The 17,500-nt window shown below is 40.1% G+C and overlaps 1 protein-coding gene across 2 annotated transcripts in view; it reads right to left on the minus strand.

The window, feature by feature from the left end:
- The window catches only part of LOC132837941 (nck-associated protein 5-like), a 44,524-nt gene that overhangs the window by 3,672 nt on the left and 23,352 nt on the right, over nucleotides 1-17,500 (minus strand). Inside the window, exons 7-12 of one of the 2 annotated variants that reach the window (XM_060857977.1) lie at nucleotides 8,644-11,378; nucleotides 8,215-8,347; nucleotides 6,034-6,112; nucleotides 4,655-4,906; nucleotides 4,384-4,499; nucleotides 2,949-2,991 (exon numbers count right to left, since the gene is read on the minus strand). In XM_060857977.1, coding sequence (XP_060713960.1) covers nucleotides 2,949-2,991; nucleotides 4,384-4,499; nucleotides 4,655-4,906; nucleotides 6,034-6,112; nucleotides 8,215-8,347; nucleotides 8,644-11,378 — 3,358 coding nt within the window. The remainder of the gene's footprint in view (nucleotides 1-2,948; nucleotides 2,992-4,383; nucleotides 4,500-4,654; nucleotides 4,907-6,033; nucleotides 6,113-8,214; nucleotides 8,348-8,643; nucleotides 11,379-17,500) is intronic. The other variant, XM_060857976.1, reaches the window with a different exon arrangement.

Genomic DNA, 17,500 nt, shown 5'->3' on the forward strand with positions numbered 1-17,500 from the left:
GAAGGTCTGGTGGTGAACATTAACACATGAAGGTCTGGTGAACATTCACACATGAAGGTCTGGTGAACATTAACACATGAAGGTCTGGTGGTGAACATTCACACATGAAGGTCTGGTGAACATTAACACATGAAGGTCTGGTGAACATTCACACATGAAGGTCTGGTGAACATTAACACATGAAGGTCTGGTGAACATTCACACATGAAGGTCTGGTGAACATTAACACATGAAGGTCTGGTGGTGAACATTCACACATGAAGGTCTGGTGGTGAACATTCACACATGAAGGTCTGGTGGTGAACATTCACAGATGAAGGTCTGGTGAACATTAACACATGAAGGTCTGGTGAACATTCACACATGAAGGTCTGGTGAACATTAACACATGAAGGTCTGGTGGTGAACATTCACACATGAAGGTCTGGTGAACATTCACACATGAAGGTCTGGTGAACATTCACACATGAAGGTCTGGTGGTGAACATTCACACATGAAGGTCTGGTGGTGAACATTAACACATGAAGGTCTGGTGGTGAACATTCACACATGAAGGTCTGGTGGTGAACATTCACACATGAAGGTCTGGTGGTGAACATTAACACATGAAGGTCTGGTGAACATTCACACATGAAGGTCTGGTGGTGAACATTCACACATGAAGGTCTGGTGGTGAACATTCACACATGAAGGTCTGGTGGTGAACATTAACACATGAAGGTCTGGTGAACATTCACACATGAAGGTCTGGTGAACATTCACACATGAAGGTCTGGTGAACATTAACACATGAAGGTCTGGTGGTGAACATTCACACATGAAGGTCTGGTGAACATTCACACATGAAGGTCTGGTGGTGAACATTAACACATGAAGGTCTGGTGGTGAACATTCACACATGAAGGTCTGGTGGTGAACATTAACACATGAAGGTCTGGTGGTGAACATTAACACATGAAGGTCTGGTGAACATTCACACATGAAGGTCTGGTGAACATTCACACATAAAGGTCTGGTGGTGAACATTCACACATGAAGGTCTGGTGAACATTAACACATGAAGGTCCGGTGAACATTCACACATGAAGGTCTGGTGTATGTGCTGGGATTCAGAGATGTGTCTCCTCTCCACAGAGATCTCAGAGCTTCAGCGTTTCTCTTTACACAAAGCTCTGAACCTCTTCACACTCTGCTTCACTCTGCCTGGCTTTATATTATCAGTGCACTTCTGGTTGAAATGAGTCTCAGATTCCCAGAAAAACTGATTATTCTTGTTTGTGATTTCTGCTCAGTTTCCTGGTCAAACCAGCCATCAAACACTACAGATTTGACCCTAGGATTCTAAAAATCTTTTAGGATTTTCAAAATTTGTCTCAGACGACCAAATGATGGTCAAAATCACAGAGTGTAAGTCGGGCTTTACTGTAAATCTAAAAGGTAGCGTATCTAGTGCTTCTGTAACCTTCTCTTAGGGCCTTTTTACACCAGGTCACTTCCTGTGTTTTCTGTGATCAGATATCTACCCGATGGTAAAAAGACCAGGTCTAAATGCCCTCAGAAACGTTTTGGAGACTGATATAAATCCAACAGTACAAACCCCTTCAGGAGGAGGTCTGGGACGTGTTTCAGATGAAACTGGACAGGTGTAAATGAATGTGGTTGTTCAAGCCACATACATCAGCACTAAACTCCTCCCAAACAAATAACATGGACGACACACAGGCACTTATTGCTCTTTGGAGTGATGGAAGCGTCCAACAAAAGCTTTGTAAAACAAAAGTATATTTAAGTTTATACACCAAAGTGTGTTCCATTTCGATTACCCCGGAAATGAGGTCAAATATATTAGCATTTTGGGCGGGAGTAGAAAGATCGGATCGATATTTATGTGGTCTAATGTAAATGGAACAGTTTTAACAAATCAGATAGATATCAGATCAGAGACAACACGTGAAGTGACCAGGTGTAAAAAGGCCCCTAGACACTAGCCCTAGATTATTAGGTGCTCTTATCTAGCAGCACTTCACTACAGAGATCTCTGCTGTGTATGAAGCTCGTTATTGTTATAATGCTTCATTACAGTGATGTGTAAGAAACAGACGCTGCTTTAATTCTCATATTGATTTTGTCTTTATAGTAAAATAACACTGTGGAGCTGCTCGAGATGCAGAAATATATTCATTATTGATTTGTTATTATTTTATGTCTATATTATATTGTATAATATATTTAAATTGTCATTTTTACAGTAAACTTTTGATGCTTTCAGAATGACACAATATTTATTCTGTATTTCAGTGCATTGTAAATCTGTTCCCCAAAAATAAATAAATAAAGAAATAAAGGTCTAATGCTGGCTGTGAATCAATATCTGGCTCAATATCTGACAGGAGCATCTTCTGATTCATTCTTATGAGAAAACACTGCCTCAGGTGTCTCCATGATGGAGCACACACACACACACACACACACACACACACACACACACACACACACACACACACACACACACACTGAACCTTTTGGGAAACGCAGCAATTTTACACACGTTTAAAAGAAAGAAAGCGATTCAGACAAAGAACAAGTTAGTGAAGAAGTTATTAAAGAAAAGAAGTTTTCAGGCCTCTGGAAATATAAACTCTGTTCCTGAATGACAGAGATTCTGTTTTCCCCTCACACTGATGTTCTCTGTACGTCTCTCACCCTGCTGTGGACCTGCTTAGGGTTTGTCCCTTTAGTGAAGCAGCGATTCATGATTCGTGCTCGCGTGTGTGTGCGTGTGTGAGTGTGTGAGTGTGTGCTTGCGTGTGTGTGTGCGTGTGTGAGTGTGTGCTCGCATGTGTATGTGTGCGTGTGTGTGCGTGTGTGTGTGTGAGTGTGCTCGTGTGTGTGTGTGCGTGTGTGTAATTGCTACTTATGTTATAATTAATTAATAATATGAATTTACCTTTAAGGGTTCCTTGAGTTATCTCTCTGGAGAAACTGGAACCCTACAGCACAGGGAGAAGATGTTTAGAACAAGTGGACTTGAGCTGAATTATGAATCTTAATGATGCCTCTGAGGTTCTTTAGAGAACCGAGTCCTGGACAATAATACAGATGTAAAGCTTTAAAGAAAACGACTCAGCAGGAGGTTTCAACCTGCTACAGCTTCTGTTATGGGTTCTGTACTGAGTACTCAGCAAAACCTCCTGGGTTCTAGAAGAGAATCAAGGAAGCGTTTTACCTCATTGATGATTCTGTAAGTAAAATACACTTACAGCTGTGGATGTTTTCTATTAAAGTATGAGGTGTTTGTTAATGGATTTAAAATGTGTAACTTTAGTGAGTTGCAGTGATGTGTCATGGTTTTAGAGAAAAATATTCACTGCAGGATGCTAACAGTAACTGATTTATCTCACACACACAAATACTTTACTGTAACACACACTCAGTACTTTACTGTAAACCCCCCCACACACACACACACACACTCAATACTTTACTGTAACACACACACACACATTCTCAGTAACACACACACTCATTCTACCATGTTACTAATATATCTAGCGTTTACATTATTATATTACATATTTACATATTGCATTAATACAGTGTTATGGTGTGTTGTGGAGTGTTATAGAGTGTTATGGATTGTTATGAAGTGGAGTGTTATAAAGTGTTATAAATTGTATGATAAATAAAGTGCTATGGCATGTTACGGAGTGTTATGGAGTGTTATGGAGTGGAGTGTTATAAAATGTATAATAAATAAAGGGTTATGGTGTGTAAAAAAGTGTTATGGAGTGTGACGGAGTGTTATAGAGTGTTATGGAGTGTTAGAAATTGTTACAGAGAGTTATGAAGATTTATAAATTGTAAAGGAGTGTTATAAATTGTTATGAAGTGTTATAAATTGTTATGAAGTGTTATGGAGTGTTATTGCATGTCATAATGTTGTAATGCTTCATTATGACTTTGATATAAGACTTAGATCATCATTAAAAAGATATTAACTGGATGATTGTCGCATTGTTCCTCCAAACTCTTGTGAGTAAATATCACAGTGTTGTTTTAAGTGTAAATCATTTTAAAAGTGCTACATAAATAAAGATGATGATGACTGTATTTATTTAGCTCAATGTATTTAACAACACTTTTCAAATTATTTTTAAAAATAAACAAGAATATAAACCAGACATCAGGTTTTATATGAAAAACACACAGCAGCAGATACAGAGATATTATCTGAAGCGTAGACTTAGTACTGAGATGAGACAAGATTTACTGTGTGGTGTTATAACTCTTAATAACGCAGCATGGCTCAGAACTTTACTGCCCTTCTCGCTTAGTTTAGGGCTGGACTTTACTTTACTGTTGTTTCTGGCTCGTTGTCTCACCTGCTTGGGTGTTTGTTGACTCTGTGGCTCCGCCTGTCCCTCGGAGCCTCTCGGTTTGGGAAACGCCCAGTTTGCAGAGGGCGGGGCTTGAAAATGAGCACCATAGGCATCAATGTCTGTAAAAGAAGCATTTAAAATAAAGATAAAATGTCAGTAAAGAAAATAAATCCTCATTAAGGAGAGATAAATATGTGTAAATATTCAAATTAGTAGAATATTCCCGAACATAATTAATGTAGCTGTTATGAAATTCCTGTAATATAAAACACACCTTCATGGATGGTGCTGGGCTGATGGACACTTGTTCCCTTGGCCTCTAGTGGAGAAGTGTAGAGTACAGAAGTGTTCACTTCGTCTAAAGATGCTAGTCCTCCCTCGAGGGTTCGTGTTTTTCGAGGTTTCATTGCTGCTTGGTGAGAAACAGATGAACTGTGGAGTTTAGGGTTCAGTTTTCCGGCAGCGTTGTTGATGTAGTCGGGAAGCGGAAACGTCCCAATCCCACTGTCCAGAGTGCGCATGGAGCCTGAGGGGGAGGGAGACACTTTAGATTAGATTTACGTTTATAAAGCATTTATATTACTGCATCATATAAAGTCTTTATTTAGCTGTTATTCAGTCATTTATGCCACAAATAGTTTTAAATTGATCCTATTTACAATTTCATATTCTCAATTTACATTCTTAAAAATAATCTTTATTATTATTATTATTATTATTATTATTATTATTATTATTATATTATTATTATTATAAAATAAACACTCAGCTCATTCCTCTGATCTTACCCCACTTTCATCACAATCTGATATTTAAAGGCTTTTAGTTCCATCTGCTCCTGTTCTTTAATTTCAGTCACATCCCAAATGAATGACGATAAAATGTACCCCGCTATTTGAGCTTGTTGTCATGGTTACAGCTGAACCCAGTAAAAAGAAGCGTGTAGCGTCTGAGGTTCTCGGGGCAGAGGTGTAAGATGACGAGGCCGTGTGACTCCTGAATATCAGTGTATTTTATTGTAGTGTTTATAAAGACACACAGGAAGTTCCTGTAAGTTCTGGAGCTAGCGTAATATCTGAAGCAGGAAGCTTTGTGGTTTCTCTCACGCTGCGGCTCTTTAATAAATGACCTGCACTTTAGCTCCAACACTTATTGGCCTTGTGCACATATTGGCCTCCTGAGGTGAGCATTAAGTGACATAAAACAAAATTAAGTGACAAAACCAGCGTAGTGTCGCCTACACCCTGAGGGGAAAAGATCCATCAGAGCGAGAGCCAATTACAATTTGTGTCAGAAACTAAAGACAAATGTTGAGTTAAAGGTTATAGCTCTGTCATCCTGTGGTGAGGTCCAGAGTGGCTCTGGCTGTGTCCCACACACTCTGCTCACACTGTACTTGTATAAAACCATCTGCTAAGTGAATGCATGTAAATGTTTTTTTATCTTATGAGTTTGCGCTCTACATAAATTAGCACACTAAGTTAGCACTGCATTATGGGTAATACACAAACTGAGCATTAAAGGAACCAATCAATGTTCATGTAACTGTGTGTGTGTGTGTGTGTGTGTGTGTGTGTGTGTGTGTGTGTGTGTGTGTGTGTTCTTGAGTTAGGGAAAATGATTCTTCGTCAGAATGAGGATTTCTGTTCTTACCTTTAAAGTGCTGTGAGCTGACGGACTCGGTCAGACTCTCATCAGACGTCACGTCATCACCTCGGCTCATTTCTGAACACTGACAGAATGAAATACAGACAGAGAGAAGAAGTGAAGAACACGGGGTGCAAGCAAAGGACCTGGGAAAAGATAACATGTGACTCGAAAATGTGCTAAAGATCAGAAGCTCAAATCAGTCAGAAACCTGGAAGCTCAAGCTCCGCCTTCTTGTTTTCTGTGAATATTTACTTTATAAATTCTGAAGTATAACATAATCCAGGAGATGTTTAAGTGATCTATACAGACAGAGGGGGTTTGTTTGTCCTAGCTGGTTATCCTGCTCACTAAAGCTACAAGCGTATTACTCACTCATTCACTCATTTTCTACCGCTTATCCGAACTACCTCGGGTCACCATCGGGCATCAAGACAGGATACACCCTGGACGGAGTGCCGACCCATCACAGGGCACACACACAAGGAGGAGGTGGGAATCGAACCCCAACCCTGGAGGTGTGAGGCGAACGTGATAACCACTAAGCCACTGTGCGCCCCGCAGGCGTGTTACATGAAGATTATTGTAACTGCACACATTTTAATGTGGAAATGTGGATTTTAAATTTTGTAGAATTCTTCACTTAATATTAACTGTTTAGCACAAATTTGTTTTCTGTCTGTTTGGGTCAGAATTCAGTCACAACATTCTGATGTTTTTTCTTGTGCAGAACCTCGAGCTCCAGGTGAGTGTCATGTGGTACAGCGTCTCTATGCTGATTGGTCACAGTGACTAAGGAGGCGTTCAGTTTTATACAGAATCAGAAGTTTTTTTTTTAAATGGCCATAAATAAAGTGTTTACTGCAAACAATGATGTTATTAAATACGTTATAAGTTTCAGTATAATGAACATCCTGAAATTTCACACTCAGCCCTCAGTTTGTCTTAAACACTTTGGTTTACTTTGGACAGAAAGGTTTGTTGAAAGTAAATTTAGACCAATGTCCAAAGTGCTGACAGAAATATCTACGTAATGAGGACCAGATTGCAGTGACACACCATGAGATATCTCACTGTGTATATGTTATTAATGTGTAGTGCTAATCTGTTTATTTGTGAGTGTATTTACACTAAACTCCAGCAGTTATGCTAATACGACTGTTAGGTCGTGTTTACTGTCGAACAGGTGGTTCATATGACAGAAGACTTTCAGGACGCTAGCAGGTATTAAATAACTTACAAATGCACATCTTTTACATGACACCATGTTTGCAGCTGCATTAATAATTAGAGAGACTCACAGCAAACAGCATTCACAATGTCACTCAAGTCCCAAATGCAATTTCACAAACAGGCTTATGAGACCGTGGAGTAACACGATTTACGCCCAAAGCAGTCTCAGTTCATTAACACAGCCTTCCGTCTGCAATTTCATATAAAACCCAAAAGCACCGGTGAGTAATAAACAGTCAGACGAAGGAAGCAGATGGAAGACAGACAGAGTCTCTGAGTGTCTCAAGGTCATGCGGCGTGTGGAATAAAGGAATCGAATTGCGAATGAAGATTATATCGTTCACTTTAACAAGTAAGAAATCTGCGTTAAATAAAACAGCATGAGCGACTTTACAGCAAACCAACTCAACTGAGTTATTGGGTAGTGAATGAAGAGACTTAAAAATGCATTACATTAAGAGGAGATAAAGTCTATCGCTTGTCTGGGGCTTTTTTATTATGGAAATCTATTGACTCAAACCAACACTCTACAAAGCCCAGAACCCTGACTGATGACATGAGCACAGCACTAACACTGCTCCATGTTTTGTGGTGTAACTGTACGGCTCAGCGTGGATTACTGAGGAGTTACTGAGTTACTGAGTAACTCCATCCTCTAGAGGACACTGAGGAAATCCCTAAAATACAATCAGTAATCCATGGAGCTCTGTGCATGTTAGTGTTGTACATCAGGTCCAAGGTTAAGCTCAAGAAAAACGTTCCTTCTGAATTCCAGCAGTAGTGTAAATATGAATTTCTTTAAATGTATTAAATTTTAACCACAACAAAGTGTGTATTTTGTTTCATTTAAAGCAGTTCAAACTCCAGATTTGTTTGGAGAATACTAATAATTCTCTCCTAATCAGAATGACATTACAAGCCAAACTCATTATGAAGTAATCTGTTAGTATTTACCTTTATCTCCTCTCCGCTCCTGGTTTGACGGACGAAGCTTTGCTGATGGCTGAAAACAGGATGTGAACTTTTGGAGTCAAAGGAAAGACGCCGGTGCATGATGCCGAAACTGGAGGCTCCACTTTCATCCACCCTGTTAGTGAATAAAACAAATTAATTTAACCGAAAGGACATATAATAGATAAGCCATAGAGAAATAAGTAAAGAGTTCATAATCACAAGTTCTTTAACAGTTAATGTCCAGTAGCATAGTATGATATATAATAATTACCAAAAGTTTTACTAATATTTCACACGTGATAAAAGGATTTCTAAAAACTTTGTTTTTCTTCAGACCGGTCTTGGTTGTTTGGTAGCGAGTTAATAAAATATGAAACAGTTGTTAGAACTGATCAGCACCTATCTCTCTTCTGTGTTTGAGGTCTTTACCTGTTGAGCAGCTGCTGCATGAAGCTGTCCCCCGTCACTCCTGTGTACATCAGAGATAACTGCCCTTGTGTTTGGTCCACAATAACTTCACACGAACGCCCTCTCGCTGAACGATCCAGCGGAATTCCAACTCCTTTCACATAAACCCTTTCGTCCTCCAAAGCCTTCCGTAAATCCTCTGCCTTCTCCATGAGCTTTGAGATGTTTAAACTTTCCACTACTTTCCTGGACCCTCCCTTGTCCCCCAAGATGTCTTTGGTTCCTGAGGAAGCGGATGTTGAAGATGCGTTTGATTTGATTTTGGACATTTCAGGTTTGCGACTCAGGGCAGGAAGCTTGCTTTTCTTCAACCCAAACCAACTCGCAATCCCATTGGATGCTTTCTGTTTTGTTTCTGCAGCTTGTCCTCGATCCTGTACCTGCAGTTTAAGGACATTCTCCTGGATTCCTTGCATCACCTTCTGCTCAATAGAGGACTGTGGAACAGAAGGTCTTTTGTCCTGAGTGGCCTTGGCTGAGCTGAGTGCAGATTTTGATGGAAGGGGAGGAGGGAAGGTGTCTACATGTGTAAAAGTCTTTTTCTTACCAGCAGTGGGTTTGGGTGACTGATGCTTCCGAATGTTTAGTTGCTCCTCTGGAACTGGTTTCATTCCTCGAGGACAAGAAGAGGCATTTCCAGCCTTGGATGGAGACTTGGATTTTGCTCTGGCAGGACTATTCTGGGGACTTGGTACAGTTTTGTTCATGGGATTGGGGCACTTCCCGTAGCTTCTCATTACTACCAGCGTTTCACACGAGGCTGTCAAAGGCAATCCTGCTCTGGTCTTCTGACTATCTGGCTTTGTGATGTTCTTCCTTTCTGCTGCAGCTGCTGATGATGCGTGGACCTTGGCATAACTGCCAAAGCTATTTTTAGGATATGATTTTTCTTCGATGCCGATGTGTTTTCGCTGCTCTATTGTGATTCTCTCGATTTGTCTTTCTGCTGTTTTGCTTCGTTCTCCTTTCCCAGTGGATGCAGCACCTCTGATAACGCTAACTTGTGACCCTCTTTTTACTCCTAGCTGATGCACATCTTCTACATTTTGCAATCTTCCAAGGACTGCCAAGCGTTCTTTGAAGGGATGATAACTCACCTCACTGTAGCTGCTGCTGATCTCTTTCCTGTCTTGCACTGACAGTTGTCTGTCTCTTCTTTTGACCACAACCTGAGATGCACTAGAAGATCCACCCTTTGGAGATGCAGCTGTAGGTCCTCTTTCATTATATCCATCTTTCATGCTAGGGTAGCTCATCCTCTGGGATTTATTAGCAGAAGATGATGAGTTTGGGAGGCTGAAATGGTGCTGAGATCTTTGCCAAACTGGACTTTCTGTGTCTGTGTCCTGATCTGATGAGGAGGAAGAAGACTCACTTGTGCTTGTTGATGAATCAGAGGAAAGTGGATTAAGGACCTTTTCATCTCTCCAGTTCATTTTTTGCTTTTCAGAAAGTTCTGTGGTGTCTTTGGTAGCTGTGGTGGAGTTGGAAGTGGATGGAACAACAACATTTTCATAGGTAGGTACCTGAGCACCTGCCTTAGAATCCTTGCTTGGTTTAGGGGCAGACTGACTACTAAAGTCTGGAACTCCCATATGAATGGAAGATGTTTCCTCAGGATTTGGTGGAGATGTTGGAGCTGAATGGGTGCCAGGGTGTGAACCTACTTCAGGGCTGATAGTTCGTTCTGTTGTGGTCACCTTCTGTGTCTGCATTTCATAGTTATTCCTGCATGGGATTTTTGAATTTCGTGTCAGTTGAGGACTCAAACGTGATGCCATGTTCTCAGATGCTGAAGGTATCCTGAGCAACTTCAGGAGCATCGATGTTGACGGTTTAGACTCACCACACAATGACACTGGACTTTGTCTAGGCTTTTTTTCAGCAGTTGGCTGCTGTGAAAATGCTGCTGTACTTCTCTCCGGCAGTGAGGCTGAAGAATATGATCCAACTGATGCTTTCTTGGAGATTCCATTGCAGATCTCAGGCTGTTGTATTTCAGATGGTGTGGCAACTTTGAGGGTCTCCTTCAGTCTCCCCCCCTTTGGTGATGAAATAGTTTCAGATTTCTTATCGTTGTGATGATTATTAGTACCTTTTGACTTTGAAGGTGAGACCTTGCTTGATTGTCTTTTGTTGCACTTAATCTTTGGGTCTTCTGAGCTAGGCTGATTGGTCTTGTCTGGACCTAGTGCTTTTTCAGTATTCTGTCCTGAAGCACCACGTTCTTCTGACCACATTTGTTCCTTCTTTTCATCTTTACCAGAACCTGATGGCACACTGAGTCCTTGATTAACCTTAAGCAACTCCAGGCTTGATCTCTGTTGCAGGATGTGGCAAGATGGGCAACCTCCAAAGTTTATTGATGCACAACTGTCCTTATGTCCCTCACCAATACCATGAGTGTGTTCATGAAGATCAGAATCTGAACTAGACTGTCTATACTGGTGCTGATGTGGACTCGGGTTCAGCAGGCTAGTCTCTTCTCCTGCTAAAAGTGACTGCCTGTGAGGACGATGATGATGATGATGATAGCAAGCTGATGGATGAAACTTCAGGGGATCTGATTCCTCGAGCTTACGAAGAACCTCCAGGATGTGTGCTTTCTTCTTGAGGAATGGAGACATGGCCTCCATGGAGGATGCTGAAGCTTGAGTTGAGTTCTCAGGTGTGTTTTGTGTGCATTCATCACTGTCCTAAAGGAAGAAAAATAAATCTATTGCATTTTTGTAGCTGCAAATTTGACATGCTTAAATAATATTAGCATTATAATAAACAGGCTAATAAACAGGCTAATAAACAGGCTAATAAACAGGCTAGTTCTAGGAAAGAAATTAGTGATATAGCATATGTTAAATCCCTCGTAGTTTAATTTCTTCTCATTCACTGTTAAAGTTATTTTGCTGACTCTGAGGAGAATTACGTCATTTTAAAAAGCAATAATGTCTCCTGTGCTGTGTTTAATCAGGAAACTCTCTGTGTCCTGGTTTAAAAAATCACCACGTCGCTCTTTGAGGACGAATAAACGAGGACTTTATAGAAGAAGAACACAATGAGAGTGACTTCAGTCTCACATGAGTGGCCTTGACGGAGCCACCGGCTTTATCTTTAATTAAAGAAGCAATTAATTTTCTAATCGTTTGGAGAAAAGGAACGTGTCGTTGGCTCGCTGCTCTCCTCCACACAGACTGAGACACACAGTGTACTCGTTTACTGTCGGTGCAGAGCAAAGGGAACGTTACATCCTGCACATACATACAACAGCTTCATCACTACGAATGTGAGCAAAAAAGAAATAAAATCACAAACATGACTTTACAGAGTTGGTCTTATTCCTGTTAAAGCTGCAAAACAAAGTTCTATAAAACTATCAAAAAAACATGACTTTGATTAGCATGATTCTGTGTGCTAGTTTGTATATTAGTGTGTTAACTATGATGCTAGTTTTTATATTAGCATGTTTACAACAATGCTAGTTTGTAGATTAGCGTGTTTACAACAATGCTAGTTTGTAGATTAGCGTGTTTACAACAATGCTAGTTTGTAGATTAGCGTGTTTACAACAATGCTAGTTTGTAGATTAGCATGTTTACAACTTTTTATTGTGTTTTTAAAAAGAAATCATCAAGTTAAATGATCACAAACACAAGAAAGTGGAAAAACATAAAGCTGCATTAAGAGAAAGAAATGAAAGGAAGGAGTCAAGGAGTTAGGTGTGTGTGTGTGTGTGTGTGTGTGTGTGTGTGTGGAGGAAATCTATAATCAATTTTACACCACACACACACACACCACACACACACCACACACACACCACACACCCCTCCTCAACAAAGCAATCAGAGGTGATCAGAGGTGAAATGATTTTGTGTGTGTGTGTGTGTGTGTGTGTGTGTGTGTGTGTGTGTGTGTGTGTTTCCTCCTCAGAGAGAGAAATGAAGGAAGTCTCACTGCAGGTGATTCTGAAGTGAAGCGCAGTTTCACACTAAAGGAGAATGAGTTTGTAATTAAAATCCCAATGTTTTCACGTCGGTGTTGAGTTTTAAATCACAGTTCTGCTCCAGAGGAGGAAATCTGTCACACGATCGATTCCACCACTGCAGTAAAGAGCTGAGATTCTGTCTCTGAGGCAGGAACACTTATCCAGGCCATTTCTCCAGATTGTATAGCAGTAAACTGAGGTGTTTATTTTAAACTCCTGCTTTATTGTGTGTTGGTGTCAGTGATGACGGATAGAAACAAAAAACCGCAGCAGAACCGCAAGCTGGAGATCCGACTCATGGCACGTAGTGAAAATGAGAAAAACACCAGCATTCCGAGGGTTTCAACATTTATCATGTTCTTCTGCACAGTCTCAGTTCAGTGACGGTGTTCAGACGGTGTTCTTTAGTGGTAAGGTGAGAGTGTTAACACAAAGAAAGCTCAGAGACAGTTACGTAGCTTCTGAGCTTCACATTCAGGTGATTGTCCTCAGTCTGTCCTCTTCCACATACTACAGCTCAGTATATCACAGTATATCTTACAGAAGTGTGCAGAAATGATCTCTGAGATTTTTCACAGCTCTAAGATTAAAATATTAAATACTATAATGTTAATCCACTGCTCTGATGATCAAGGTAGCGTTTCTAACCAGGTTTGGGTCTCATGGTCTCTCACAATCCTGACCACTTTAAACCTGCTCCACGTGAGATGTGAGACCAGTCTGGACATTAAAGAGGTTTTATTTCTTAAATCTGTCCTTTCATAACACTCACACAGGAATGATTTTACATGATTTACGATGTGATCACTGCCACTTAACTCCTGTGTCACAGAGAGAATTAACATTCACTTTATCTGGGATTAACTGATGAAGGTGTTAATGAGTTATAAAAGAGAGGAAGGAGTTTTACAAACCTTTCAGACATGGACAGAAGAACATGCCACGTTCACGTTGTTTTTGTATTGTGGGACTTTTTGGTGAAATATGAACTGAAAAATACCAAATCTTTAAAACCTGTTGCTTCTTACATAGTTACTTTATTTTAGCTTTAATTTAATTTAGTTATTATACTGAACAATCTTTTTTAGAGAAAGAAAATCGTGAGATTTGGATTTGTTTCCAGTATTTACTCTGACATGCTCGTGTTCTGTAGAATTTTAGTGACATCACTGTGATTGACAAGTAAGAGAGAGTAAGCTCCTCCCACCCCGAGAACAAAGCCAGGTTTACGCCCTTTTCCCTCAGTCATCATTGGTATTTTGTTTAATGTTGAGTAAGTTTTTCCTGTTCAGTATCATGAGTGAGCTCAGGTCTGTAGCACAGTGTGAGATCTGAGACACTGTTTAATAAACACGTTTATTTCTCCACACTAAATGACCTGAATATCATCGCTGTAATAAAAATCTGATTTTTTTCCTAACAACAATTCAGGTTCATTACATTCAGTTTTTTACTCTTTTATTTGTTAGTGAAAGTGGAATCTGTCTGTTTTTGTCCTGAACAGAGCAGAACATGCTAATACACACCACGTCTTTAACTTTAGACGACTGTGTACTTTTGGTTATTTTATCTGATATGATATTGTGGAGTGAGCTGATTGAGTCAATAATATAAACCCTGCCTACAGCCACACACACCTCCATACACCATCAATCTTTTTTTAATATCAGCTGAAAAACTAAATAAAATTACAGCGTTTTCAGATAAAACACCACAAGTAAGAAATCTTTACACACTGCTGTGATTTATTCACTTTACAAATCAGCTACATGCTGGAGTTTATTTTATTATTTATTTTATCACAATAAGAGAAAAAGGAAGGAAATAAGTAACTTCTGTATATTAGTCTCACTGTCTGTCTGTCTGTCTGTCTGTCTGTCTGTCTGTCTGTCTGTCTGTCTGTCTGTCTGTCTGTCTGTCTGTCTGTCTGTCTGTCTGTGTCTTTAAATCTGTTGGTCTTACTCTCCATCTATCTATCAGTCTCATTGTACCTGTTTGTATATGTGTATATGTGTGTATAGTATATATATATAATGTGTGTGTGTGTGTGTGGGTATAGTATCTGTGTGTATCTGTGTGTGTGTGTGTGTGTGTAACCGTGTATATATATATATATAAATGTGTGTATATATATGTGTGTGTGTGTGTGTGTGTGTGTGTGTGTGTGTGTGTGTGTGGGTATAGTATCTGTGTGTATCTGTGTGTGTGTGTGTGTGTGTGTAACCGTGTATATATATATATATACATGTGTGTATATACATATAGTATATATATATAATGTGTGTGTGTGTGTGTGGGTATAGTATCTGTGTGTATCTGTGTGTGTGTGTAACTGTGTATATATATATACATATATTAGTGTGTGTGTGTGTGTTGTATTTGAGTCAATAATTAAAAAGGTATTTTCCATTTGCACCCCCTAGTGTCAAGTACTGTGATAATTGCTATTGGCAGTAAAAGGACGTGTTGAAGACGAGCTTGACTTTAGTTTAGTTACTGATGTGTAAGTGTAAAACACAACACAACTGGTGATGAGCATCAATAGATGCCTTTGACAGCACTGTGGAAGACTGGGCAATGTATGTGGAGAGATGAACAGTATTGTTTGGCCTTTGGAATCAGGAATGAGAGAAAAGTGGCCATTCTCTTGAGTATAATGGGGCCAAAAACATACAACCTCTTGGACAGTTTACTCGCACCAGTGAAACCAGCAGAGAAAACATTTAAAGAAATCGTGGACGTGCTGCAAATCCAAAGCCCTAGATAATCGCAGAGCGTTTTCGCTTCCATAAGCGTAATCAACAAAAGACAGAAACACTATCGGAGTATATGGCCGAGCTCCAGAGGCTCGCAGAACAGTTTGGTGATGGGTTGTGTGACGCACTCAGAGATAGACTTGTGTGCGGTCTTTACAGTGAGAGGACGCAAAAGAGGCTCCTGACTGAGAGAGAACTCAATCTGACCCGAGCATTAGGGATTTCTGTCTCTATGGAAACAGCCGTGAATTACAAAGACAAGCGTCAGCTGAGTGTCACATAAACAAATATGCAACATAGCGAAGGGACTAAAAAGTCTGATATGTTTCAGATGTGGTAAAAAGTCGCATGTTCCATCTGAAGGATGGTTTAGGGACAAGGAGTGCAGACAATGTGGAAAAATGGGGCACATACAGAAAATGTGGAAAACAAAAGCAACTGATAAGAAAAAAGAAATGTGAAGATAAATGAACTGGATGAGACAGACTCATTCTGATACGGCAGGATTCTCATACGTTGAGCTGCATTCTCTTAAAGAAACAGATCGCCAAATGATCTGCGTTTCTCCTCTCATTGAAGGAGTAAAATTAAAAATGGAACTTGACACAGGATCAGAACTGTCAATAATCTCATACAAAGGTTACAGAGAGCATTTTGACAAATTGAAATTGAGGCACTTCAGTAATGCTTAAGACCTACAGAGAAGAAAAAATAGCTCCAATGGGAAAAAAAGTCAAAGTAAAATGTAAGGAAAAAAGGCACATTCTGGACCTTTATGTGCTGAGGATGGAGTGCCGTTATTTGGCTTAGAAGCATTCGGCTTAATTGGCAGTCTATCTAAAGCCATGCAAGTTTCCCCTGAAGTAACCATGTGCTCTGTACAAGACAAATTAGAGCCTGTGCTAGAGCGATCTGCACAAGTCTTCCAAGATGGCATTGGAACATTGAAGCACATAAAGGCAAAGCTTACAGTACCATTGAGAGAGATGTGCAGTCAAAATTCACAAGGAAGATTCACAAAAGAACAAGGAATACTGTCTGGAGTAAACTGGACTGACTGGGTCACACCTATGGTTCCAATTCTTAAGAAAAGTTAAGGAAAGTCACAGTTAATCCAGTCCTGCAGGTGGACCAATACCCACTGCCTCACATTAAGGACATCTTTGTGTCATTGTCAGGTGGACAGTTAGATCGATCTAGCCCAGGCTTACCTACAGATGGAGGTAGAAGAATCATCAAAAAAAGCACCTTACAATGAATACTCATAAGGGAATCTTCTGCTACAACAGACTCGTTTTTGCAAGGTTCCATGCACACAGTGTTATCTAGATGATGTTATAGTCACTGCCCATGACGATGACACCCACATGGAAAAGTTGAATGCTGTTGTGGAAAGGTTTGCTGAGTATGGACTGAGAGCAAACAAAAGCACATGTGAAATCAACAAGGATGACTTTGGCAAATCTCCAGATAAAATGTCCAAAACTTTGTAAATGTAAAACTTTCTTTGTTTCTTGGACTTGTGAATTATTATCACAAATTCTTGCCAAACCTTTCCACGGTGGTTCACCCACAATCCCTTGCTGCAATGGAAAACTAATTGGATGTGGTCCAAAGTGTGTGACCAGGCTTTCAAATCAGCTAAGCAATTGATTACTTCTGAGACAGTGTTAACGCACTATGATCCTAGACTACCCTTGTGTCTGGCGTGTGATGCTTCACCTTATGGTATAGGTGCTGTATTGTCTCACAAAATGACTGACGGATCTGAGAGACCAATTCCATTTGAATCTTTGACTGTTGCAGAACACAACTATGCCCAGATTGATCGAGAGGCTTTAAGCTTGATATGGGAAGAAGTTTAATCAGTCCCTCTATGGGAAACACTTCACTCTCATTACAGATCATTACAGGCTATTTTTAACCCTAGTAAAAGTGTTCCAGTGATGGCAGCGGCTCATCTACAGCGTTGGGTGTTATTCCTTGGTGGTCATGACTATGCAAATCAGTGCAAAGGCACAAAGTACCATGGCAATGCAGATGGATTGTCATCCACTGGATCACAGGAGACAAATCGAGATCC

Source organism: Tachysurus vachellii, chromosome 22 (assembly GCF_030014155.1).
Source record: "Tachysurus vachellii isolate PV-2020 chromosome 22, HZAU_Pvac_v1, whole genome shotgun sequence".
In the NCBI taxonomy this organism is placed as follows: Eukaryota; Metazoa; Chordata; class Actinopteri; order Siluriformes; family Bagridae; genus Tachysurus; species Tachysurus vachellii.